At 46.1% G+C, this 27641-nt stretch overlaps 1 protein-coding gene across 1 annotated transcript in view; it reads left to right on the top strand.

Moving 5' to 3' along the window:
- LOC138287443 (glycine N-acyltransferase-like) overlaps window positions 1–20410 on the top strand; it is a 308817-nt gene extending 288407 nt beyond the window's left edge. Inside the window, exon 7 of the mRNA XM_069227870.1 lies at window positions 19211–20410. Within this exon, the coding sequence (XP_069083971.1) occupies window positions 19211–19411 (201 nt within the window). The 3' untranslated portion in view covers window positions 19412–20410. The remainder of the gene's footprint in view (window positions 1–19210) is intronic.
- The last annotated feature ends 7231 nt before the right edge of the window (window positions 20411–27641 follow it).

The raw sequence follows: 27641 nt of genomic DNA, 5'->3' as shown, positions 1-27641 counted from the left end.
AGTGGCGCATTAGCTCTGATGTGCCACTTTTTCAGCACCCACCTACCAGCACCTAATGACACCATGGTTGTGCTGTATTTAATATATGGCGCACCATGGCGGTAGTTAGGACAATAGCATCAAGATGTTTGATGCTAATGTGACCCTTTGCTACACTAGCTTCATAAATGTTGACGCTAGTGTAGCAAAGTGCAGGGAGGCCCGTTGATTACAATGGGTGCGTCATGTTAACCCCTGCCGTTCAGCGGGCGTTAAAAATGATGGCAAAAGTGGTACAGAGAAATCTTGTAGATTTCACTGCACCATTATTTCGGGCTTCCTAATGCTGGAACGCCCCCTCACATACATTATGCCTGAACGCAGACTTAATGTGGCGCAAGGGGTAACAAAGTGGCACCCTGCATGCACTGCACCACTTCGAAAATATGATGAGGCAAAAATTGCCTCCTTGGGCCACATTAGCATAAAAAAATGATGCTAATGTGGCGGAAGGAGGCACTAGGCCTTCTTAAATCTGGTCCTTAAATTGACCCGCAATCTGCAATACTTATTGTGCTAGATTTGAGTGCCGCCTTTAAGACTATCTACCACAATATTCTTCTAGGGAAACAGGATGTGGAATAATGCCTTAGAGTGGTTTGCTTCTTTTCAGAGCACTGCTCTTTTTACATATTCATAAAGCATCATCTAAGATTAAACCAGTCTTATTTGGTGCTCCCAAGGGATCATTGTTAAGCCACACACTTTTTAACATATATGTTCTTCTGTTGGCTGATGGTGTAAAATCATTTTGCCTCTTATGCTGATGATACCCAACTTGGGATTTCAATTAATCGTAAAGCAGATAACAACCTCTTGCGGTTGAGGAACTTACCTTTGGCCATGAAAGATCAGATGGGTCCAAAATGCCTGAAACGTAAAGTGGAAAGACTGAAATGTTGGTGGTGGGGAACCAGCCCATCTCCCTGGGTTTCCCATGGTGGCCTGATATTTTGGGTCCACCCCTATCTCTTGAACAGTAGTGAAAGACCTGGACATATGGCTAAATAATAATCTAACATTGGAACTTCTTAGCCTGTTGTTTTGATCTCCCCAAATAGCTTAAGAAAAAGACAAGTCTCTTTCCACCATTGACACAGTAAAATGGTGGTGAATGCCATTATAATGTCTTTGTTGGACTATGGTAATGTCTTGATGAATAATGATGATGGAAGCAATTTGCAGCGTGAACACCTACTCCGTGGAGTGTCCTGGCATGAAAAAGCATAGGTCAACAAGATAAAACAGCACAAGTTAGCCCTGCACAAAAATCCAAGTTTCATGATTTTTCTGGAACACTTGTTCACTCTACGCAACTCAAAGGGTAACTGATTCCATGCCAGCCCTAGTAAATGAAAAATCTTCCATCTTCCCTTGCAGGCTGAATTTTGGGGATCACTCCCAAGAGTTTATTAGCAGATCTCAGGTTTCTGTAGGGGTTATAAAATCCACATCCAGGTCTGAGATAAGAAGCCTGAGTTTGGTACAGGGCATCATGCACTAGAACAAGAGCTTTACATTTGACTCTTTTCCTGATGGACAGCCAGTGCAAGGTCCCCAAATCTGTGTTCTAGCTGGCACATTTAGCAGCAGGTGTACCGGGCGTCAAACATATAAGGCATTGACATAATCTATTCTGGAGAGTATCAGAGCCTGAATAACCAATTTCTTTGCTGGAAAGGGAAGGAATTATTATAGGGACCACATCATGCCAAAAAAGGTGCCTATCAGAGCTTTAACTTGAGGCTTAAAAGACAAGCTGTTGTTAAATGTAATCCCTATTTTTTTTAACTATGCCACTCTGGGGTCCTAGGGGGGAGTCCATGTCTGGCCAGAAATTCTGCCGGAAATCCGATGGGATGTTCTCAAAGAAGAGAATTTCCATTTTTTCTTAATTGCATTTTAGTTGATGGGTTGCTAGCCAGTTAAAGACTGCTGTTAAACAGGTTTTAATCTTTGTGCAAATCAACTCTTCTCCCTTGCCCCATGGAAATAGCAGTTGCTTGTCCTCTGCATAGGAGATCACTTTGGCTCCCAGGTCTTCTGTTAGTTGGTCCAGAGGGGTAAGGTAAATGTTAATGTCTTGTACATGGGCATCACAAAGACACTGTTTTTGTCTTGTACATGGGCATCATAAAGACACTGCTAAGGTGTTTTAAAACTTTTAAAAATGTGATAAAACTTCTCTTCCATATTCCCGAACATCAGCACGTTTCCTCACATCTATGAGGTCATATCCAATTCAAGGCCATCTGCCAGATTTACTTCACCTTTGAGAATCCTGGCCCCCTCTTTCTCAGATAACTGATTCAACACGATGGCTGGTCAGTTATGCACTCTGTAAATCATAAACACAGCAGGATCACATAAAAAGAAAAATTAAGTCCACAGCACATGAGACTGGTATGCCAAAAGAAGCCAATGAATGGAAATAATATCCAAAAATAATATTAAAATCAGGGCCAAACTGGCATTGTATTATACAGAGGAAAATTCTGAGTGGCTGGGACACATGAGGGCTGCTTGTGAAAGGCTGGGTCTGTGTTCATCAAGCCTGTCAAACCCACAGAGACTGTTCTTTTCAGATGCTACCACAAATGGCAGTATGGCAGTAATGGAAGTGCATGTGTCCAGGGAGGCCTTAGGACAGAGAGATGGGGTGGTGTATGTGTGTATGTGTGTGTGTATGTGAAACTGTCTTCATTGTCTATGGCATGTAACACCTGGCACCCTCTCATTAAAATGATCAATGCATGCACCCTGATGTTGGGCACAACCACATGGTATAAATAATAATCGTCTGATTGCAGAGGCATTGATTACAAGTTCTGCCTCAGTGTCTCTGCGTCTCTCTGTTCACTGCCATTGAGGCGAGCACCACTCTGGAGATGCAGATGTAGAAACTAGCCCCCAGGCTTGCATTGCCACTGAATGCCAGCTGATGCTAATCTTTGGTAGCATCTATGAGAGCGCCATCAGCACTTAAGAGCAGCTCTGAAGAGGACTGCAAGCAATGTGAATTCCAGTGAAGGGAGATCTAATGGGCTTGTGTTTTCTCAAGCAGGAGTAAGTGTTGATCCATAAATTCATAATACCACTGCTCGCAGGACCTGTCATGCTTCCATTATCCTAAATCAAAGTACAAATGCTCCAGCTCCAAATGTCTAATCCCGCACTATCCAATAGGCCAGGCTGCAATGACCCTGCGGAATACTTATCATGACACACTAAAGTCAAGCATTTCCAATGTCCTCAAAACATAACATCTCTCCACTTTTTAGAGAAAAAAAGCAACAAATCTGTGGCATACTATCCAACCTGGTCTTAAAGAAGGATGACACAACATTTCCTTCTCTATTCAAAAGAAAACCATTCAGAATTTTCCATTGCATCAGCTCTCACAAACTCAGATCTCAGCAAGTCTTTTGAGATGCTCCTGCAACAGGGATGATGTGATGGTGATGCTTTAGTGTGGCCCCAGCTGTCATGATGTATGGGGGTGTGTAGCTGGAGGTTTCACTGAATCACTGGTGTATGATGTGCTGTTCTCAGAGGAAGGAAGTTCCTCCAGTTCTGAAGTGTAGTTTAGTAGTTGTCTGCTGGGATGTGACCTTGACATTTGTGTGTCTGTTCATTCAGTTGATCCCAGATATTGTCATGGCATGCTCTGTAGGTCTGACATGTTTTCCAGAGGTTTCCTGTGGAATGTTTTTTCCTCATTATGGTGCAATTCTATTGCTTCAAATGATTGGTAAGGTTCAATCTAAATGCTTGAGTTGCTTTCTCGCCATCACCTGTTAGCTGTCCCCACCTTGCGCTGTTCCTAGAGCTGGAAAATGTTGCTTACCCCTTCTTTCCTTTTCCTGTCTAATGACTGCCATTAATATTGTTGGTAAGAGAATCTTCATTTATCTTTTTCTGTGTTATAGAAAATGTATGAGATTGACCACTCTCTCTTAGCTCTGTTGTCTCCTTCATGTTGTCTTTCTTGGGTGTATCTGTGTTCTGATTTTCAGGGTGCGAGTGCATTGACACGTTGTCTACAGATTAACAGATCATCTGCAGCGTATGCTCTTCTCTATCTTCCTGAATCTATTATTCTTCTTGTCAGTTTCAGTTACTTATTTTCTTGTGTCTTTCACTTTGCTTTTTTGTATACAAATGAGCTTAATATTTTGTCCTATATTTTCTCTCACTGTTATCGTCATTCTTTCTTACTCTGTTCTATCTTTGCTTACTATTGTGTTTTTATACATCCATCCTCTCACAAAGATAATACATTATGGTGGTCATTACAACCCTGGCGGTCGGTGTTAAAGCGGCGGTAAGACCGCCAATAGGCCGGCGGTAAAAAATGTGCAATTACGACCGTGGCGGAAACCGCCAACAAAGACAGGCACTTTAACACTCCGACCACCACGGCGGTACAAACAAACAGCCTGGCGGTCACCGCCAACGGACAGGCGAGAGACAATGTACCGCCCACACTATTATGACAGGCCAATCCGCCACCTTTTCCGGGGCAGATTCACCGCAGATAAAGACACGGTGGAAACAGGATTCCAGAAGAGAAAACGCTTACCTCTACACACCCCACGAGGAACGAGGACGCCATAGACCCGGAATTCCAAATTCTACCTGCAATAGTCTTCCTGCTCCACTAGCAGGAGCACGAACGCTGGCGGCGAAGACCACACACACTAATGCATATCAATACATCACAGTTACACCTCCCAAACCCCCCGGAAGAATGCAAAGACAATAGAAAATGAGTGTAACCATTGTAATATATTAAAAGCAAGTAGGCAGAAATATATACATACACCATGTACATAATATATACCAAGCATAGTAGTCCAGGTTGTGCTCTAAGAAAGTCCGTGGAACACTGGGACCACACGGTATGGGCGAGGCCCACACAAGATCCCGGACCATGACGGAGAGAACACTGCAGGGGCATCAGAGAGCAACTAAACAGGCACCTCAGGGGGAGGGAAAGGGGGGGTGTAGCAGGATACTTAGGAACAAACGAAACCGGAGTCTCAAAATAAGTTGGTGCGTTTATTTAATCGTAAATAACGGGACCCACATACGTAGCTGCTTCTCCGTCCCAAGTCTCGAATAACGGCCGACTCAGACACGAGCCCACCACACTCCAGAACCCAGAGGGTAAGCCAATGGGTAAGCCAATGAAACAAACATTCCATTGAAGCCACGCGCGTGAGTGAAAACATACAAGAGGAAATTACATATACATATTAGAACATCTCCCTCCCTTATAATAAATTAGAAAAAAAAAAAAACATTGACAGAATAAAAATCTCGAAATTTAACAGGTAAGTTAATTTGTCTCAAACTTCTAGTTGTAACGCATTTTGAATTAGCATCATCAATGTTTTTGTCACCATCATTACCATCCAGATCTGAAGCATTAGCACTAGACTGATGATCAGGAAAATAACCTTGAACTTCAGAATCATTCATGTGACCAGAATTTAAATTATAAGATTTCAAAGACCGCTCACATGCAATATCTTGCAAATCTGTTGATAACATTGAATCTTCCTCTTCCTTTAAATGAGACATGTTCCTGAAAATCTTGAGTTGCTCATAATTAATAGGAATTACACAACTTCTGCTCCACCAGCCTCGTCCATCTAAAAATACAGAAGCTCTGGTAACTTTGAGAACTTTAGATGGAAAATAATATCTAGATTCTCCTTTCCTTACTCTAAAAGGTTTTATAAGTAAAACCCAATCATTGACCTTTAATTCAATTATTTTAGTAGTGAACCTGTGATCAAAATTACGTTTCTGCTTAAGTTGTTTATCAAAAACAGTACTTCTCATGGTGTTATTAACTCCCAACTGAGATTTTTTGCCAATATCACTTAAAACATGAAACATCCACCTTGGCACTAGTTTGGTTCTGGGATCCCTTCCCCTCAGCAATTTGAATGGAGAACAACCTGTAGTTGAATGGGGAGTAGATAGGTATGCCCAAATTTTCTTTTGCAGAAATTCTGTAACATCAACGTTTGATGCTAAACCTGGTTGAATTCCTTCCTTAAGAATCCGATTGACCCTTTCTATTAATCCATTCGCTGAGGGATTGTGAAGTGCCACTCTGAGATGTTTGATGTCATGTAAAGTCAAAAAATCTGAAAAATTTTTAGACAAAAAATGTGAACCATTGTCCGTAACAATTGTCTTGACAGGCCCCTCTGACCTAAACAATTTGCTTAAAAAACTGATAACCACATCCGAATCAGTTTCAGAAGTGAAAGAATAATAAACCCATTTTGAAAAATAATCCACCACCACCACTATATATCTCATGTGCCTTGGTAACAAATGAAATGGCCCAGAGAAGTCTAAAGCAACTTTATCCCACGGTTTCTCCGGCAAAGGAACAGGATATAAAGGCTTAGGGACAGTCCTCCAATGTTTATCTGAAACAATACATTCGGGGCACCTGTTGATAAAAGAGGTAACTTGCTTATCTAAACTTGGCCACCAATAAGACATTTTAATTTTTCTGGAGGTAGCAGAAATACCCAAATGACCCTCGTGAGCTAGTTTAATTATCTTGTCCCTAATATTGGTGGGAGGAACAATGAGATCACCCTCAGACAAATACCGTTTTCAACTGTGAGCTCATTAGACACATGATAAAAAGCTCTAAGTTCCCCTGACATACTTCTCTCCGCTGGCCATTTGGTCTTCAAAAATCCTACTACCTTAGACAAAATAGAGTCAGAGGACATAGCAGACACCCATTCTTGCTCCGAAACATGATTGTTAGACACAGCCAAAATGTCCAACAGGGCTACCACACATTTTTTCTCTGCATCAATTTCCACTGAGGCTTCATAGGGTAAAGGCAAATGAGACAAACAATCTGCACGAAAGTTCATGCCTCCTTGCATATATTTCAGTACCAGGTTGTATTCTTGCAACTTGGATAGAATACGAACTAATCGTGCCGATGCCTTACCCAGACCATGACCATTCAACAAATGAACTAAAGGTTTATGATCTGTGAACACCTCACACCTATTGTCCCAAATATAGGTTCTAAATTTCTGAACTGCCCACACACAAGCTAGGGCCTCTCTTTCGATGGTGCTGTAATGTTTCTCCGCCTCCGATAACATCCTAGACGCAAAAGCAAAAGTATTTTCACCACCATTTACCCACTGGCCAAACACAGCTCCAATTCCAATTAAACTGGCGTCTACCATGACAAACGGATTACCCTCAGGATCAAAGGGTTGTAATGCAGGAGCATTGATAACTAAATCCTTAACCCTATCGAATGTAGAATTTAAATAATTTGTCCATTCAAATTTAGTTCCTTTTTTAAGTAATGATCTAAGAGGTTGCACTTCCATGGCATTCCCCAGAGCAAATCTAGCATAATATTCACAAAGCCCCAGGAAGGATTTTAACGCATCTTTGTCAGAGGGTGGACATGCCTTTCTAACCGCATCCACATTGATAAATTTAGGTCTGATTCCCTCACCAGAAATGACATGACCAAGATATTCTACCTCATTGACAAACAATTTACACTTCCCAGGCTTTACTGTCCTGCCCTTTTCCCTAAGGATACTTAAAACCTTTTTTTAAATTTCTAGATGTTCTTTCTCTGACACTGTGTGTATCAAAATGTCGTCTTGGAAAGCCAAGACCTGAGGCAAGTCAGCAAATAGATCGTCCATCAACTTTTGAAAAACGCTTGCTGCTGAAGCCAGACCAAAAGGCAAGCGTAAATATTTGAATACTCCAAACGGAGTTACAAAAGTGGTTATTTCTTGAGAAACTTCACTCAACGGAATTTGGTGGTACGCCGAGTGAAGGTCTATGGTTGAAAATACTTTGGATGTACCCAGACTCGTAATCATTTCTTGAATACGTGGAAGAGGATGACTATCTATGACAATGTTTTGGTTAACCGATCTCAAGTCAACACATAGTCTCAACTCGCTGTTTTGTTTCTTGGTAATTACAATGGGTGATACCCATTCTGAGGCATCTGCAGAAGCGATTATCCCTTGAGATTGAAGTTTATGTAATAAGGATTTCAAATCTGCTCTTACACTCAAGGGTATGGGTCTCACCTTATGCACAACAGGAGTTGCACCTTTCTTGAGTTTAATACTATGCTCATAGTCCAGAACTTTCCCAATTTGGTCTTTGAAAACTTCTGGAAACAAATCAATAATGCTTTGCGTAGTGTCTTTAGATATGCATACATTGGCTACTGAGTCTGATAGTAATAAATCAGGTAAATCCCCTAAAATCACAGGAACATCATGGCCAGGACGCAATATTATTCCCAAACGTGCTAAATCCTTCCAGCCCACAATGTTACGCCCTTTGACAGCAACATACATTTCGTTACAAAGGATCTACCCAGACATTGTAGATCTGACACAAAATAACCCAAAAGATTAATGTCTTGTTCCCCAAATCCTTTGGGAGCAACATCAGGATATTGTAAGTCAATAGAACCTCTCCACAAGTTAAAAAACGTGTGATCAGGCAAGATCGTAATGGGGGCTCCTGAATCTGCCAAAACAGGAATGGTTTGAGAACGAATCACTACATCACACACAGCCCCTTTTATAACGTTCTCAGTTTTCCCACCCTGACCAACCGGAAAGTCAATGGTTAATAACATATTAGAAAATTGGTTAGAAGACTGAGCAATTTCTCCATCAACATCAACACTGTTGATCTTAACCTTACTATAAGAGCCTCTATTTAAGGGTTGTGACTGGCACACAGCTTGAAAATGCCCCACTTTACGACAATTATTACATTTTTTGCCATGTGCCGGACAGGAAGTGTCATTACCAATATGAAATTTTAAGCCACAATGGAAACACAGTTTTGAGTACTTAACGCCTTTAGTCTTTGCCTGTTTGGTCAGTTTATTATGAATGGCAAAAACATCCTCTTTGTCACTAATAAGATCAACAGTGCTGTTCTGACTAGCTAGAACTTTAGAAGTATTTATGGACCTTTCAGTCCCTTTGGCCAAAACCAATACTTCATCCAAGGTTGGATTACAACATGACAGAAGTCTTTCTTGAATCTTTTTGTGAAAACAATGAAACACAAACTGATCCCTAATATAAATATCAATATTTGCACCAAATTCACATTTAGCTGCTAAGACTCTCAGATTAGCGATATACTCCTCAATTGATTCATCACTCATTTGTTTGCGCATGGCAAAATTAAACCTTTCTAGTAGTACATCAGAGTCTCCAGAATAATGCTTTGCCATACGTTCTTTCGCTTCAATATAGCAGTTCCATAATGCGTCGCCTGCAGCAGGAGATTAAATAGCTGGTAGATTATCAAATATTCTTTGAACTGCAATTCCAAGATGGTTAAATAATAAAGCCTTCTTTCTGTTAGGAGAAAAATCCACAGCATCAATGGCTGCCAGATAGTTTTCAAAAATGCGGATCCATTCAGCCCATATAATGTCAGGTTTACCTGCTTTCTGTAGAAATACTGGTGGTTGTACAATATTTTGATTGGATGCCATTATAAATTTGAAAAAATATAAATAAATAAATGTATATATAACAATGTAATATAAAATAATAGAACACAGTAGCCAAGGCAAAGTCTGAAGAACCACGTAGGGGTGCGTGCACCAACACGAATAATCAGTTTTTCAAAAAGACGCCAGCAGCTCCAGTTTAAATACGTCTTTAAAGAATCACAAGAAATCCGTTACCAAATGGCAACAACAAAACATTCCTGCGTAGCGCGGTGAGTCGTGAGAAAACAGTCACCAAGGTAACTTTAAAAGCATCTCCGCATGACGCGTGTAGAGCACGAGGATTGCATCACCATAGTAACCATGGCCTTCACAGTAACGTAAAGCGTAAGGCCTGTCCAATTAAAGAAAATAATGTGCCCCTCCTACTCACACCTTCCAGCTTAGCCAATAGCTTCGCAAGTCTCTTCTTGGAGATTTCCCTTTTTTCAGCAAAGATGAAAAGACGCCGAAACACCAGACACCAAAAGGCAACAACTTCCCGATGGGTCCTGTTTTTTTTTTTCTTATTTGCAAGCCCCACTCCTGGTACCAAATATGTAGCAGGATACTTAGGAACAAACGAAACCGGAGTCTCAAAATAAGTTGGTGCGTTTATTTCATTGTAAATAACGGGACCCACGCACGTAGCTGCTTCTCCGTCCCAAGTCTCGAATAACGGCTGACTCAGACACGAGCCCACCGCACTCCAGAACCCAGAGGGTAAGCCAATGAAACAAACATTCCATTGAAGCCACGAGCGCGAGTGAAAACATACAAGAGGAAATTACATATACTGTACATATTACAGGGGGCACCTCAGCCACTTGAGTGCACAACGCCAAATCCACGAGGGGGCCACATGCCCCCTGTACAATCCTGGGGAGTGCAAAGCCACAGTCTCTCAAGTCTCTACAGTGGGTGGGTTGCCCACTGTTCCATCCTGGGGAGTGCAAAGCCACAGTCTCTCAAGTCTCTACAGTGGGTGGGTTGCCCACTGACATATCCCGGGGAGTGCAAAGCCACAGTCTCACAAGTGGATGACAGTCTCCACTGGTTCTGGAGGGGCCATGGTGCCCAGAGTGCTTCATCCTGCCAAGGATTGGGGTAGTGGATGCTTTTCTCCACTGATTCTGGAGGGGGCATGATGCCCAGAGTGCTTCATCCTGCAAGGATTGGAGTAGTGGATGCTTTTCTCCACTGGTTCTGGAGGGGGCATGGTGCCCAGAGTGCTTCATCCTGCCAAGGATTGGGGTAGTGGATACTTTTCTCCACTGGTTCTGGAGGGGGCATGGTGTCCAGAGTGCTTCATCCTGCTAAGGACAGAGGTAGTGGATGACAGTCTCCACTAGTTCTGGAGGGGGCATGGTGCCCAGAGTGCTTCATCCTGCTAAGGACAGAGGTAGAGGATGACAGTCTCCACTGGTTCTGGAGGGGGCATGGTGCCCAGAGTGCATCATTGACCCCGTGACGGACTCAGTTGCGTCAGTGTCCTTGCCGCTCATGGGCCAGCGGTGCTTGAGACGGTGGTGCCCTGTTCAGCGGTGCTTGAGTTGGCGGTGCCCTGTTCAGCGGTGCTTGAGATGGTGGTGCCCTGTTCCGCGGTGCTTGAGTTGGCGGTGCCCTGTTCAGCGGTGCTTGAGTTGGCGGTGCCCTGTGCAGCAGTGCTTGAGATGGCGGTACCCTGTTCAGCTGTGCTTGAGTTGTCGGTGCCCTGTTCAGTGGTGCTTGAGATGGCGGTCTCCATTGCAGGGTCTCAGCTGCTGGCGGTCCTTCATGGCCCAGCGGGGCTTGTGCTGGGGGTCTTTCATGGCCCAGCGGGCCTTTTGCTGGTGGTTCTTCATGGCTCAGCGGGGCTAGTCCTGGCAGTGGCCTCCTGGGCAGGTGGGCTGGTGCTGGCGGTGGCCTCCTGGGCAGCTGGGCTGGTGCTGGCGGTGGCCTCCTGTGCAGCTGGGCTGGTGCATCCAGCAATATTTCCAGTGAGACACAGGTAAGAGTACAGACCTGCCTACTACATGTACTTTAACACTACTACCTCTCTACTATCTGTCGTTTTCACCCAGTGTATGGTCACTGAGTTGTCACTTTCCCTTACGATTTCACAGATGTGGGTCCCACTGTGTGACATCTGCTTAGATTCCTCATGGACTAGAGCTGTGTGACATGGGCATGTTGACATTACAATTGAAAGAGCATTTTGTCACTGTAATTGCTATTACACTAATTCGAAATCACAGACAGACTCCAGATTATTTTGTGCTTTACGTGTGTTTATTTAAGTGCTCAATATTGGAGGGGGTAGTGAAATGGTGAGGGGTGATGGCGGAGGAATGTCCATGGCAGAGTCCAGTCTATTAGTCTCACAGGTGCATTGCCCAAATGGGCATAGGAAGTGGAGCTGGGGCAGTTTAAGTATGGACAGGGTGACAAAGTGGGACAGTAGGATGACAATCAGGGTGGTCTCATTTCTTGGCGGGGTCTTGGCATCCTGCTCTGTCTTTGTCCTGGATCTCAGGGACCATTTGCGGGGTGGTTCTCCCTCTGCAGGGGGTGTGGTGCTGGTGTGGTGGTCCTGTGGCGGGGCGTCCTGTCCACTAGCGCCGGCGGAGGTGGTGGGCAGTTCATCGTCCATGCTAGTGTCAGGGGCCCCTTGTAGTGCCACAGTGTCCCTCCTGGTGTTGAGTACTTCCTTCAGCACCCCTACGATGGTGCCCAGGGTGGAGCTGATGGTTCTGAGATCCTCCCTGAAGCCCATATACTGTTCCTCCTGCAGGCTCTGGGTCTCCTGAAACTTGGCCAGTACGTTGCCATCGTCTCCTGGGAGTGGTGGTAGGCTCCCATGATGGAGGAGAGGGCCTCATGGAGAGTGGGCCTGTCCGCCCCCGGTTGCACAGCAACCCTCCCAGTTCCCCTGTGTTCCTGGGCCTCCGTCCCCTTGACCGTGTGCCCACTGCCACTGCCCCTAGGTCCCTGTTGTTGTTGGGGTGGTGGGTTATCCTGGGTTCCCTGTAGTGGTGGACACACAGCTGATTGACGTGTCCTGGGGACGGAGGTATGGGCCCGCTGGGTCGGTGCTGTGCTGGTGTTTCCAGAGGGGGGAAGGTCTGTGGTGGCCTGTGACTGGGTGAGGGGAACCGACTGTCCCGAGGTCCCCGATAGGCCGGGCTGGTCAACTTGATCCAGTTGGACAGAGCTGCTGTCATCCATCACTGTGGGCCTCTTCTGTTGGTGGTGTGGACATGTGTGGACCCTCCTGTCCGGTGACGTTTGGTAGGGGTCCTGCAGGGGTATAAAAGGATGGTTATTACATATGTGTGTGTCATGGTGTGCAATGGGTGGGTGACCGTGTACCCCAGTGCTTGCATTCCTGTGTGGGACCTTGTGTAATAATGGTTTAGGGGGTTGTATGGGTTTGTGCAGTGGGCATGCTTTAGTGATGGGTGTCCATGCTTTGTTGTTGCATGCAGGGCTTGGTGTTGGGATGGGTGGTTTGTGATGTTGGGACATATGTGAGGAGTTGGGGTGCTGGGGGTGAGGGTGGGGGTATGTGCTGGCATGCAGGTAGGGTGGGGGATGTAATAATTAAGATTTGTCTTACCAGAGTCCATTGCTCCAGCTACTCCTGCGAGGCCCTCAGGATGCAGAAGCGCCAAGACCTGCTCCTCCCATGTTGTTAGTTGTGGGGGAGGAGGTGGGGGTCCGCCGCCAGTCCGCTGAACCCCCTGGTGGTGTCTTGAGACCACGGAACGCACCTTCCCCCATAGGTCGTTCCACCTCTTCCTGATGTCCTCCCGATTTCTTGGGTGCTGTCCCACTGCGTTGACCCTGTCCACTATTCTTCGCCATAGCTCCATCTTCCTTGCAATGGAGGTGTGCTGCACCTGTGATCCGAATAGCTGTGGCTCTACCCAGATGATTTCCTCCACCTTGACCCTGAGCTCCTCCTCCGAGAACCTGGGGTGTCTTTGCCGTGCCATGGGGTGGTGTAGGTGATGTGTGGGGTGGAGTGTGTGGTGATAAGTGTGCTGATATGTAGTGGGGTGTTGTGTGAGGTGCGTGGAAGTTTTGTGGGTGATGGTGTTGTGTGGCTGTGGACGCTGTTGTTCTTGCTGGAGCTGTCTCTCTCTGGCCTTCTTTCGGATTTTTTTGTCGTAGGGGTTTGTGGGTGATGTGGGTGTGTGTTTTATATTGTATTGGGTGTGTGGGAGTGGTGTGTGTATGTGTATCAGGTGTGTGTATTAAGAATTGTCCAATGTGGCTGTGTTTTGTATGCATGTGTGTATTTTGAGCGCAGCGGTGTGTACCCCCAATGGAATACTGCGGTTGAAAGACCGCCGCGTGGATTCGTGTGTCGTGATAGTGTGGGCGTATTTCTGTTGGCGTGACAGATGGAGGTTTTATCGCCAATTTATCACTGACCTTTGGTGTGGCGGACTTGTGTGGGTGTCTGAATTTTGGCGGATTCCGAACTGTGGGTCATAATAGATGTGGTGGAATTCCACGGCGGCGGCAGTGTGTTGGCGGTCTTCTGCACGGCGGTAAGCAGCTTTTACCGCCAATGTTGTAATGAGGGCCTATATGTGTTTCATTCAGCCCCAGCTAAACCAATATCTGTTACCTTCCAAAACGATGTTTGTTTCAGGGACACCAAATGTCACTATTTCTGTTCCTTATAAGGGATTTTCTCTTTATGGTTGTTTGTTCTTAGGTGGCATTCATCAATTTTTGCCTGCCTCCCATGTGCCCTGGAACTGTAAGATACTAGGTATTTTTTTAACTAAGGTATTACATTTTTGCCTGACTACCAGTGTCTGCTATAGGGCATCCATGGACCCTGGAGGGACACTATCAAATATTTAATTATTTTATTTAGATTTTTTTCTGCCTCTCTTTACCTCCAAAAGGGGTCCCATGGGCCTTGGCGGAAAGCAATGGGTGTACTATTGTTAAACATGTATAATGATTGAGGATGTCATGTATTACACTGACTAGATTTCACTAATTTACTGCTTTATTTTGATTGCCTGCAGGTGCATGAGAAGCAACATACAATACTGAGGTGGACAGAAGCTTGTGAATTAGCTCACAGGAAGGCTAGAGTCCTCTGGTAAATGCTGCTGTGTGCTAAGTTCTAACCCTTGTAAAAAGTAAATAAAATGGCCCCAAAGAAGACACGTTTTGCCAAGAAAGCGGCCACTGAGAACTAGAAGATGAATGTTGCCAGCACCAGCACTGGCATCAAGCCCCCCTCAATTTTCCAGAAATACAGCATGCCTGCTGCACCCTCCTCTGAGCAGGAAGAGGATTAGAGGAGGATCATCCCTAGAGGAATGGTACTGTCACAAATAAAGCCAAGTCCCTCAGCACTGCATTGACGGGAGCCATGGTGAGCTACAAGTCTGAAATCAACTTATCCCGCAAACAAACCTATTCTTTGTTGGAAACTCAACAACTCAAGCTCTCCTCTATTCAGCCTGCTCTCAATCATATAATTCCACCAACAGGGCCTGCTTCAATCTTTGCAAGAAGACACAAAAACCTAGCAGCAACCATCACCTCTACTGAAGTCGCAACACAGCCTGGATAAAGGTAAAAACAGCTACCAAGCTTAACCTCAGGAAGTTGTTCAAGCATGGGCTCAATAATAAAGGTAGCCCCCCAGTTTGTAACTTCTTCATGCTCAGCCTGCATGAAGAGCACATCACAAAATGCTCAATGTGCCACCAACGAATTTGTAGCTGTAAGCCAGCTGGACAGTACAATACCAGGGGCCAATTAGATAGATACTATGTGGCAGTGAATCTTCTGAGGCAGCCCTATTAAAGTTGCTCATAGTGTAAAGGCATCATCTGCAGGAACCTCACAATGTCACAAGGGACAGACTGATAAAGTGACCCCAAAGCGATCCAGCAGCCAACATGTGAATCAGTTGTTAAACAACAGATCACATTCACATCACTGCACACTAGATCTTCTTCAAGGGGGTGAAGCAATGGCTAACTCCTGGTCTTATCACTGATAATGCTTTTCAAGACATTCAATTGCATACAACTGATGCAATTCTCACCACTTAGAACTTACATAGAGCTGCCAGCATCCTGGATGAATATTACACCAAAGTGTATGAATGGTTTCAACCCAGAGATCTCAGCACTAGATTAATTGCCACTAACAACAACAGTAATATTGTCAAAGCCATGGCTGAGGGAGGAAATGGAATATGATAAGCCAATGTCATTTTATGGGAGAGGTAGGCTTCACAGCAGGGGTGGGCGGAGCTCTTAGAGGTCCGCTACTTGGGATTCTGCCGAGTGCCAAAAATACTCCTCGAACTCCGCCTCACTCCGTGCAAACAGGCGGAGTTGTGCTCGGCTGCCCATTTGCGCTGATTGATTCGAGTAGCACGCTCTCCGTTGCAAGACGAGTGCGAACCGCACCACAATGTCACCCGTGTGTGGTCATCTTGTTTTTTCTAGTCCTGTGTATGGTGCTGGGCCTACTTTTCATTCTTATCTTTGCCATCCTTTCTTTATCCTACTTATCCTCCCTTGTTTTACATGTATTCCCTTAGTGTGTGTATTTGTTTTGGAATATTTTATGATTTTGCCTCTTTTATTAGTTTTTGTGACTCTTTGTTAATTTTTTTTTTTTCCTTAACTTCCCAATTTCTTCCTCTATTTCCTTCTCTTTCCTTCTGTCTTTTTTTATTCCCACACAGTGCCATGTCAGAGCATGGGAGAGGCAGCGCCAATGCGGGTGGTGCAGCAAATAGTACACCATGAAGGCTCCAGTGCCTCCGTGGGAGGTAGCATTGTGACATTTTTAGCGAGAAGGAGGTAACAGCACTTGTTTTATCTGTGCAGCACCACCTCCTCTCCATGCTGACAGCAGGCTGCATGCCTAGAATGGGTGCGGCCTGCAGGAGCATCAGCTGCTGTGGGGGATGGTTTACCGTTGTGTTCACCAAAGTACTGTTGTTTGGTGTACCCTGCAGCAGCTAATGCACTGTTGGGCTAATATCCTGGACCAGGAACTGGCTGGGCCTCCAGGTTGCAGGGTTTGGTGAATACTAGTAATTATTACTAATATTGTTATGTCCTACAATGCTATTTTTTTCAAATAGCATGCTGCTCACACTCAGATTTAACTTAAGTTCACATAATGTTACAAATATTATGTGATCCAGATTGGAGTAGGTGCTCACTTGGGCTGATTATTTAACAAGTTATGTGGACTCCTCTGTCCTCCTGTCACTGAGATAGTGGTACAGTGGTAGTGATAGTAATATAATATCAGTGACTTAGTATTCTCTTTACAAGGCCCTAGCACCTCCTTGCGCCACATTAGTGTAATTGTTTTACGCCAATGTGGCTCAATGAGGCAAAAATCACTGCGCCATATTTAGAAAGTGGGGCAATTCATGCACTGTGCCACTTTGCAACCTGTTGCGCTACATTATGCCTGCACCAGGTGTTAGGAGGCCCGCAAAAACGGTGCAATGAAATCTACAAGATTTCATTGCGCTATTTTTTGCGTCATTTTTAACACATGCTCAAAGCAGGTGTTAAAAGGACATGCATTGAAATCAATGGGCGTCCTTGCACTTTGCTCCACTAGTGCCAGACTTTTTGACACTATTGGAGCAAAGCGTCACAAGAGTGTAAAAAATGTTGACGATATTGGCCTAAAGTGTACTATGGTGTCGTTAGGTGGAATGGGGGGGCGCATGAAATCTGGTCATCAATACTCAAGGATCAATACTCAAGGCTGTGCGCTCAGAGGTCCCATAGCAGAGGAAGATCCAGAATCCTTCCTGGAGGTGAACTGATGATGTACTGGAGCGTAATCTGTATCTGACTGTGACGCGCGGTTTCTATCTTCCTCTCCTGGAGACACAGAGTAGAAGGTTCCCCCTTTATGAAGCACCTGTAAGCTCCGCCCGCTGAGCCACGCCCCGTCAACCCTCGAAATAGGTAGGGGAATTCCCACCTCTTGCCAGAATGATGGACAGCTTTCCAAGGCGACCCCACTGCGTTTGCCGCCGACTCGCGTGGTGCGTCGTTGATGCGCAGGGGCGCGAGGACATCTCCGCGGGGACGCACTAGTGGCAATGACATTGCCGGGGGCACACAAGGTTGCTGAAGACGTTTTGCCCCCGTGGCCCATCACGTACCCTAGTGTACAATGTGGACGCGGCAGATGCCGCGGTTGAAGCTCACCTTCTGGAAAGGACGGCCCACCCTGGCTCTTGGGCTTAGCAGGGATGGGGCGGGGCTGTGCGCTCAGAGATCCCATGGCGGAGGGGATCTGGAATCCTTCCTGGAGGTGAGCTGATGATGTGCTGGAGCGTGGTCTGTGTCTGACTGGGACGCGCGGTTTCTGTCTTCCTCTGCTGGAGACACAGAGTGGAGGGTTTCTCCCTTTGTGGAGCACCTGTGAGCTCCGCCCACTGGGCCACGCCCCGTCCACCCTCGAGGTAGGTGGGGGAGTTCCCGCCTTTTTACCAGGATGATGGATGGACGACTAAGTATTTTTTACCCATGTTTCTAATTATGTATTGTATGTGCAGATGTGTGTGTATAGTCATGTGTGTGTGTGTGTATAAATATATATATATATATGTGTATATGTTGTTTCTGTGCCTGGCATGTTTCTATGAATTTCTGCTCTCTTTTTATCACACTTATCTACTCATCGCTCTTATGTCATGTCTCTATCAAGCTATCCTCCATTCTCACTCGGACTCATCCCAAATCCCTTCGACCACTTCCATCTCCTAAATATCTCTGCCTAAGCTCATCCCTCCACCCCCACATCTAACTCACCAAACCTCACTCTACCTCTGTGACCTCCCACACAACCCTACTAAATTCTCCTGCATTCATCTCACCCTGCTACTATGCTCTCCCTAACCCTTCCACATCCTCTTTCCCCTCCGCCCCCCTTTTATTCATCTCAAGCCTTTGGATTGAGCAAATGAAGGATAAACTCCCAATTAACACTTCTGGATTTCTTTCCTCCTCCACCCCTCCATTACTCCAGTCAATCTAACTAACAAACTCTCATATCCGCAACTCAAATTAACTCATAATAATACTAAAACTGTACTCCGTATTAAATTATACTAATCCATCACTAATTCTTGTTGGGTACCGGAGTAGCGTGCTACTCATCGAAAAGCGCTTCGACGCCTCGTCAGGGGTAGTAAGCGCTATATAAATACGATTACAATTACAATTACAATTACAATTACTGATGCACTAGATTCTTTAAATATGGGCCTCTGTGTCTTTCTTTTTATGTAGCTCATACAGTCCCAAGCAATCTCCGAGTAATGTGTAGTATGCATTGAAAAAGGAAACTGACTGAATTGGCATATTTAAGGAGGTTGCGATTTGCGAAGCAAAGATCATTTGTAATAATGCATAAGTATTTCCAAATGTGGCTTAGGAAATTTAGAATAGGGCAACTCGATATTATTGGCAATCTGATTTAGAAAAGTACAATGTTAATATGCTACTGCCTTTTTCTTTGCCTGTCAAAATATTTTCTAGGAAATTAACTGTACCACTAATCTATTTTTGTTACCTTCTTTATTTCTTACATCAGCACCTAAGGGAAACAAGAGGACATCAGAGGTTCGGGCCAAAGAGGTTGCCACAACCAGTGCCATGGCGGGTGGAAGTTTCATCGCTACCACCAGCTCCGTGGCTGACGGCTCTGCTGGCCCTACTAAGTTCTCATGAAAATGTCTCTAACTTTTACCTCTCCCAGTTAGAATTAGATTTCCTCCTTTCTCTTATGCTATGACTTTGTTTTCAAATCCTCTTTGCTCTATTCAATGTTTATTCTTGTTATCACTCAATGCATTGTCCTTTTTCTATATTTTTTGTTTTTGTAGCTGAAATCCTCCTTTCTGGACTAGCCTGTAGCTTAAGCTTTCTTCTGTTTGGTTAGTAAGCTGTCACTCTCCTCTTACTTTTATATCTTATGGACTAGTACTGTGAGACTAAGACAATAGGTTAGGTAGTCTAATGTGAAGATTTCAGAGTTTGCAGACCCAAGCACTCTTTTCTATGCTCCTTTGTTTAAAAGGCTTTCTATTTCTTGCTCATACTCAAATTAAGAGAGAGTAGCAATGGTTATGTTGAACCCCTGAATGCTGTGTTGTATGTATTATTATTCAGTATTCCAGCAGTTTCGATGGCAGTGCACCATGGCAGGAAAGTAGTATGAGAACGGTCCCTTTGCATTTGCCAACCAAAATCATATGTCTTTCGTTGACCACATTGGCTCATTGACTAATTTATTCTACCCCTTCATTGTACTTCAAATGACTCACCGTATCTCTGCTGCTTCATTACGGTTGCCTAAACTACTGCCTTTTCTAATATTGTCTACCAACAAAATTGCCCAAAGTGATATTGTAGATGGGAGAGAAGATAAAGCAAACTGAACTGTAGTCATGTATTGCAGTGGTATTTTGTAAAAAAAATAGAAAGGGGGATGAGTCTCTGGCTTTTAATGTGTAAAGTTTATTCTAGCTGCACAGACTACCACTGCCGGGGTCAGCACCAGTGCACCAAATGATGCAGCAGCTGAAGGGGGAGTCTCTGCCCCGGCAGGAACTGGCGATGGTAAGCACATTGCTTGGTTATTGACAATAACTAGTATGCCCACTGTATTTGTTAAGTGAGGCAGATTCCACCCATCATCATCCATGATTTCTCTGCCCATGGCAATTTGCGACCCATGGGCCATGACCCCACCTAACTGCAGCATGGTTTAAGCCAACACTGCAGTGTTGGCTGTGTAATGTGCATCTGTGTGGTAGCCGCCCGCCAATGTTGTAATGAGGCCCTAAGTGTTTGGGATTTTGTGTTTTGCGGATGGAATACTCTGTGATGAACATGCCTAATAAAAACTATATACACCGCTCCTTTCCCTGCACTGCAGTGCATAATTTGTTCCACAGTCTTCTTACGCAGATAGGATATCTATTATCTGCATGTTATACATGACATATTAATCATCTGCTTCTTTTGAGTCACAGTAGAATTGAAAGGCATTTGGAGAAAAGCAAGGCCATTGGAATCAAAGTGAATTTTTTGTCTGTTGAACCTGCCCCAGCTGCAGATAGTAGAAAATTTGTACCCAATGCTCTAGCTAGTGCGTTTCCAGTCATTTAGCACAACAAAAATAAAATACTTGTACTCCAAGGTGGATGATGACTTACTCATTAATCAGAGCTATTTTTCATTCTTCAACACAAAGTGTCTGCTTGGTTTAATTTCTTTAGGAAAGTTTTAGGAAATCTTTTTTTCAAATCTTATGCTGCCTCCCTTCAGCCAGTCAGTGCTTTTATGAGAGGCATATGTTGGTAAAATCATGTCCCTGTGACTTTCCTAATCACATAAAAATTCCGCTGGCCCTATGGGACCAGCAATGTACTTATACTGTGCCTCTATATAATTAAAAAAAAGTGTTTGCACAGAGCATTCTTTACAATTTGTCTTTGTTCTTTTTTTCTGTTTTGATAGAGCTTTTTCTGCTGGTCCACCACCACTACTGACCTGGCAGGAGATAGCAGCCCAGCTCTGGTGGCAGAGGCTGCAGGCCACCAGGGCCCATTACCAGCAGCTGGTGGACGAGGAGGACTAGGCACATGCCCCTGCTCCAGGACCCAGTACTACCAGCCAACTGCCTGTGCTCCAGCCTCTAGGCTTGGAGCTTCCATTCTCTGCTCCTGTACCACCATTGCCACCCCCCATTCAGACTCACACACATCAGCTCTGAGTGCTACATGAGCAGGTGCACTTTGGCCTTAGCAAGGCACACCTTGAGGCCCAGATCAAACACCTGACGACCCTCATCGAGAATGTCCTCTACTAGCCCTTTTTTCAGTTTTTGTTTCGGTGAGGGAGTTTTGTTGTGGGTGGAGAGAGTGGGAACTTGGTCAGGGGATTTTTCTTTATGGACATTTTTATTTATTTTGAACTTTGGTTGGGGATGGGGAGAGAAGTGGAAGAGAGATGGGCCTGTTGTGGGTGGGTGGAAAAGGTGGGTGTATTTTTATATGTTAGTATGGGAAAATATTTCTAATCTACAATATGTCTGAAGAATTTGTTTTTTTGTGTTTTACTTTAACTTTGCACTGATGCCTTTTCATGAACCTGGCTTTTTATCTACTCCTCAAATTCTATGCCACTTAGAGGGCGTGGCAACCACCAACCAAGATGGTTGCGTGGCTTTGAATCTCCAGTGCTGCAGTCCCCGGCATCACCTCTAAATGGACCCCAGCCCACTTCCTTGCTGATCCCACACACCACTACACTACGGTGACCTTGGCAGTACCTAGATAGTCGTGTATTGGGGTCACATGGGCACCCTGATTTTTTTATTGCTGGACTGGGATGCACCACCTACCCTGCCTCAGAGGCCCTGCAGTGACAGGAGCCATGGGTGAGAATGAGGCCTAAGGCTGCCAGGCCTTGCTGGGCCACTGCTGCCCCCTTCCACAACTTTTTGGAGCTTCCCGGCACCCACGGCTGTTGGGAGCTGTGCAGCGCTCACGTCTTCGGGACTGCGCCGCACCCTGAACTAGGGTGGTGCCTCCTATTCCTTTAATCTGCAATCCTGGTGGACCTGAAGCTCTGTGTTTCTGCTTACTTCAGTGGCCATGTTGGCTCTACAGTGACCCCTGGCACCTCAGAGGGGACCACCCTTCTCATCTGACTTCTCACAAAAACTGCTTGCCGCCTCCAGCCTCATGCGTGAGGCTCCATGGGACCATGGGGTAAGGCCCCATGGTGACCTCTCCTAGTCCCTGACCCATATCGCATGCTGCAGTGCCTCTTGGTGCATCCCACCTGGACCCCACCTGCACTCTGCCACACCAGCTCAACATCGGACCTCTGCGGCACACTCATCTTCTGGTCCACTGTATGTACCTCCCGTGCAGTTGCCCTCAGCTCCCCCAATGTGTACTTTGGCTCTTCACAGGACTGGATCTGCCCTTCATGCTGCTTCACTGCATTTGGGGGCCTGGGGACTCGGAAAACAACTTTCTCACTCTACCATATACCCTGATTCATTGATCTACCCCCTTCTTGCACTTCTACTGGTTAAAGACTGCAGCTGGGCCCCTGACTATATCCTGCCCTCCTAGATTTAATCAATAGTGGTGCCACAGTGTTGCTTGTTAACTAGCAATGGTGCGCAGGTATTCCCGTTAGTGCAAGCTACCTTTGAAAAAATCAAGCCCATTGACACGTGTTTATGTATCAACAATGTAGAAGGGGTTGTAGCGAGCTACAATGGTGCCCCATTGACGGGTACTGATGCCATCATGGCAGAACTTTGTCAGATTTTCGTGTCATTGACAGTAAGTATAATGCTTTAGTTGACCACCTTCATCGAATGGGAGAATGCCTGAATTGCCAACAGACCAGGCTTGAATCGCCTGAAGAATGCATATCCAGTCTGGAAGACAGTGCCTTATCAGGGATCAAACGTTTGGATAAACTTAATTGTTTACTCAAATCAGTGGCTATTGAAAACAAAGATTTGGAAGCCTGAGGCTACCGGAACAATCTTCCCATGCTTGGAATAGCCAAATCCACTGACACTGGTCATCTGGATCTCTTTATATAATGCTTGCTTTCAGACCCGCTCAATCACAAAAACTTTACTTCTCAAATCAAATCAAATCATTAGCATTTATAAAGCGCGCTACTCACCCGTGCGGGTCTCAAGGCGCTAGGGACAAAGGGGGTGGTTATCGCTGCTCAAACAGCCAGGTCTTTAGGAGTCTCCGGAAAGCGGAGTGGTCCTGGGTGGTCCTGAGGCTGGTGGGGAGGGAGTTCCAGGTCTTGGCCGCCAGGAAGGAGAAAGATCTCCCACCCGCCGTGGAGCGTCGGATGCGTGGGACGGCAGCGAGTGCGAGGCCAGAGGAGCGGAGGGGGCGGGTGGGGACGTAGAAGTTGAGGCGTCTGTTGAGGTATTCCGGTCCCTTGTCGTGGAGGGCTTTGTGTGCGTGGGTGAGAAGTCGGAAGGTGATCCTTTTGCTGACTGGGAGCCAATGCAGGTGTCTCAGGTGTGCGGAGATGTGGCTGCTGCGGGGTACGTCGAGGATGAGGCGGGCCGAGGCGTTTTGAATGCGTTGTAGGCGATTTTGGAGTTTGGCTGTGGTCCCGGCATAGAGGGTGTTGCCGTAGTCCAGGCGGCTCGTGACGAGGGCGTGGGTCACGGTTTTTCTGGTGTCGGCGGGGATCCAGCGGAAGATCTTGCGGAGCATGCGGAGGGTGAGGAAGCAGGCGGAGGACACGGCGTTGACTTGCTTGGTCATGGTGAGAAGAGGGTCCAAGATGAAGCCGAGGTTGCGGGCGTGGTCTGCGGGGGTCGGTGCGGTGGCGAGGGCCGTGGGCCACCAGGAGTCGTCCCAGGCGGACGGGGTGTTGCCGAGGATGAGGACTTCCGTTTTTTCAGAGTTCATCTTTAGGCGGCTGAGCCTCATCCAATCTGCGACGTCCTTCATACCCTCTTGTAGGTTGGTCTTGGCGCTGGCGGGGTCCTTGGTGAGTATAAGTTGGGTGTCGTCGGCGTAGGAGGTGATGATGATGTCGTGCTTGCGTACGATGTTGGCGAGGGGGCTCATGTAGACATTGAAGAGTGTCGGGCTGAGTGATGAGCCTTGAGGTACGCCGCAGATGATCTCAGTGGGTTCTGAGCGAAACGGAGGGAGGTAGACTCTTTGGGAGCGGTTTGCGAGGAAGGAGGCGATCCAGTCCAGGGCCTGGTCTTGGATCCCGGTGGAGCGGAGGCGGGTGATTAGGGTGCGGTGACAGACGGTGTCAAAGGCAGCCGAGAGGTCGAGAAGAATGAGGGCGACTGTTTCACCGTTGTCCATCAGGGTTCTGATGTCGTCTGTGACTGAGATGAGGGCGGTTTCAGTGCTGTGGTTGGTTCGGAATCCGGTCTGTGAGGGGTCGAGCAGGTTGTTGTCTTCCAGGAAGGTGGTCAGCTGTTTGTTGACGGTCTTCTCTATTACTTTGGCTGGGAAAGGCAGAAGGGAGATGGGGCGGAAGTTTTTGTGGTTGAGACGGCAGACTGCTCCTTGAGTCTCTTTCTTCCTGGTGCCCCCCATGTCCAATTCTGGCTAGACTGCTTAATTTCCGTGACTGAGGTGTCATGCTCAGGCTCACCTAAGAGCAAGGGTCTATAATCTCCAGATGCCTAGCCTTCACTGTGTTGGTCCAAGAGACCTGCCGCCCGACCTGCAGGACCTGGACTTACAATCTGGCATGTTGTACTGGGACCGTCTTCAGGTTGATGAGAGCAGCAAAGCCCATTTATTAGACACACATGCAGATGCCCTGCAGATTCTGCTTTGTGTCACCCAATACCTATACATTGGCAGACTGGCCAAATAATTGCACTTGATGCCCTCCCTTCTGTCCTGGCCACAACAACTACACCGAATCACATTTCATTGCCTTTGTCTATGGGTCCCGAAATTAAGAGCCATCAATTTCACTGGAATGCCTGGGCAGGCTTTGTCAAGGCACAGACAAATATGCTGCCTTTTCTGTTGGGATTGGTTCTTTTAGGACTTGCTGGGCTTGTTTCTGCAATGTGCGGGTGCGGGTTGGGGGGAGGTAGTACTAGGGTAAACTTTTTTTTTCAGTTTGTTCAGTAATTCAGTAATTCTTCACATTATTCTCCATCAGGTGAAGCTCCTAATGGACACACATTGTTGTCACTTCCCACAACTTCTCCCCAATGTGTACACCTAGAGGGTGTTTTATCCCAATAGTGAGCATTTGTTTTCTCTCCTGGAATACATGGGGCCTTAATATTCAATGCAAGGGCAAACAAGGTTTACAATTCCTCACTAGACATGGCGTGCAGGTAGCCTTTCTACAAGAGACACTCTCTCCCCAGGAGGGTCCCATACATTTGCTTTCACCTGGCATCCCCACCAGTACTTTTCTTGTTATAGTACATATTGCTGGAGGTCTGTACCTTAATTCACAAGAATCTTCCATACTACACTCTTCCATTCTTTTGGATGATGAGGATAGGTAAGTTCTCATCACATGGTCCCTGGCGGGTCATAGGTTATTGTTAACCAACATCTATGCTCCAAATGTGGACACACCTGATTTCTTCCCCACCCTCATGACACACATGGGACGGCTGGAATATGATCATGTATAATTGGGTGGTAACCTTAATCTCCTTCTTGACCACCAGTTGGATTCCACAGCACCAACACCCACAAACAAGCCAAGATCCCTACAAGTTCTCAGAGACCTCTGCTGTACATTTCTCCTTTGTGACCCCTGGCGCCTGATCCATACCCTGGCATTTACACATCACTTTACACCACACACTTGGGCCCATATTTATGCTTTTTCACGCAAAACTACGCTAATACAGTTTTGAGTGAAAAAGTGTACCGCTGGCTAGCGCCATTCCAGAGCGCCAGCCAAGCACAATATTTAAGGAATGGCGCTAGCTGGTGCTAAGGGTTAAGGATAAGAAAATGACATTAGCCGGGTGTCGGTGGTAGTATGGGGGAATGGGGTTTTGCACTGTAAAATGACGTTAGGCTGGTTAGAGTAAAAATGACTTTTACCAGCCTAGCGTCATTTCTCAAAGCAAAACCTACCATACCACATGACTCCTGTCTTAGAAAAGACAGGAGTCATGCCCACCACCCCAAAGGCCAGCACAGGGTACAAGGATCCCCTGGGCATGGTCATTGCACCCAGTACCATGTAGAGGGCCCATTTCAGGGACCCCAATGGCACTTATAAAAATTAAACCAAATACTTACCTCTACTTACCTACACTTACCTGGGATGGTCTTCCATCCTCCGCTGTTCCTCTGGTGTAGGTGGGGGTGTCCCTGGAGCCTGGGGAGGGCATCTGTGGGCTTATTCCATGGTGTTCCACCATGGAAATAGGCCCACAGGTCCCCTGACGCCTGCCCTGACCCAGGCATTGAATAATGGCGCTAAGAAAGCTTAACATCATTATTTAGGCCCGCCTCCGTCCCGTGCACTATTTTTGCAAGGGAGGATAAGGAAGGCGCTAGGGCCTTAGAGTCATTTTTTGGCCGGGAATGCCTGCCTTCTATCTGATTGACGCTAGGTAGTTTCCTGCTACCAAAAAATGGCTTTAACTCCAATATTTTGACGTTGCACTAGTCTAGCGTCAAAATATTAATATGGAGTTAGGTTTGCGCTGAATTAGCATAAACAAAAAATGACGCTAATTCAACACAGAGTATAAATCTGGGCCTTGGTCCTGCATCGACTATTGGTTACTGTTTACCACTCTAACCCCATGGCCGGAGGATGTTTCCCATTTGGCTCACACACTGTCAAAGCACTTCCCTGTGCGATTATCACTGTTCTGCTGTTTGGTCTTAGACTGGTGAGACAGTGGCGTTTTCTTGCTGTGGCACTACACAATGAGCTCTTCACTTTGAGCTGCACTCTGTGATGGTGGAATGCTTTGCTCTGAATGTGGGCTCCATTTCTTCCCTGGCCACACTATGGGAATCCTTTAAAGTGTACATTTGAGGCTTGTGTATATCCAAACGGACCGGGGTGCTGTGTGACATCCATAATAGCCTGGCACACATGGAGTCAGAGCTGGTGGATTTGGTCAACCTCTCTGCTTAACAGCGTGGAGCAGCAACAAATACTCTGTGCATCTCTCTCTTGGCTTAATTCCGGTTCTTAGCAGATTGTGAAGTAAATTTAACAGGGAAATATGCTACAGCTCATAGCTATGGGGAGGGAGAATGCCCAGGGTGTACTTTGGCCAGATTGCTAGAGTTGCTTCCTAAATCCCAAAACTTCACCTCCCTGATGGTACCTGGCCAATAACGAGGGTGTCTTGTCTGCCCTGCTTCACTATTATAATCACCTCTACTATGCCGATGGGACAGGCAACACCACCGATCTCTCCTTGTATTTAGAAAGGGCAGACGTGGTCTGGTTCCCTAGGGCTCAGCAACAATTTCTCA

Source organism: Pleurodeles waltl, chromosome 4_1 (genome assembly GCF_031143425.1).
Source record: "Pleurodeles waltl isolate 20211129_DDA chromosome 4_1, aPleWal1.hap1.20221129, whole genome shotgun sequence".
In the NCBI taxonomy this organism is placed as follows: Eukaryota; Metazoa; Chordata; class Amphibia; order Caudata; family Salamandridae; genus Pleurodeles; species Pleurodeles waltl.
This window is presented reverse-complemented; position numbering and strand designations above follow the sequence as displayed.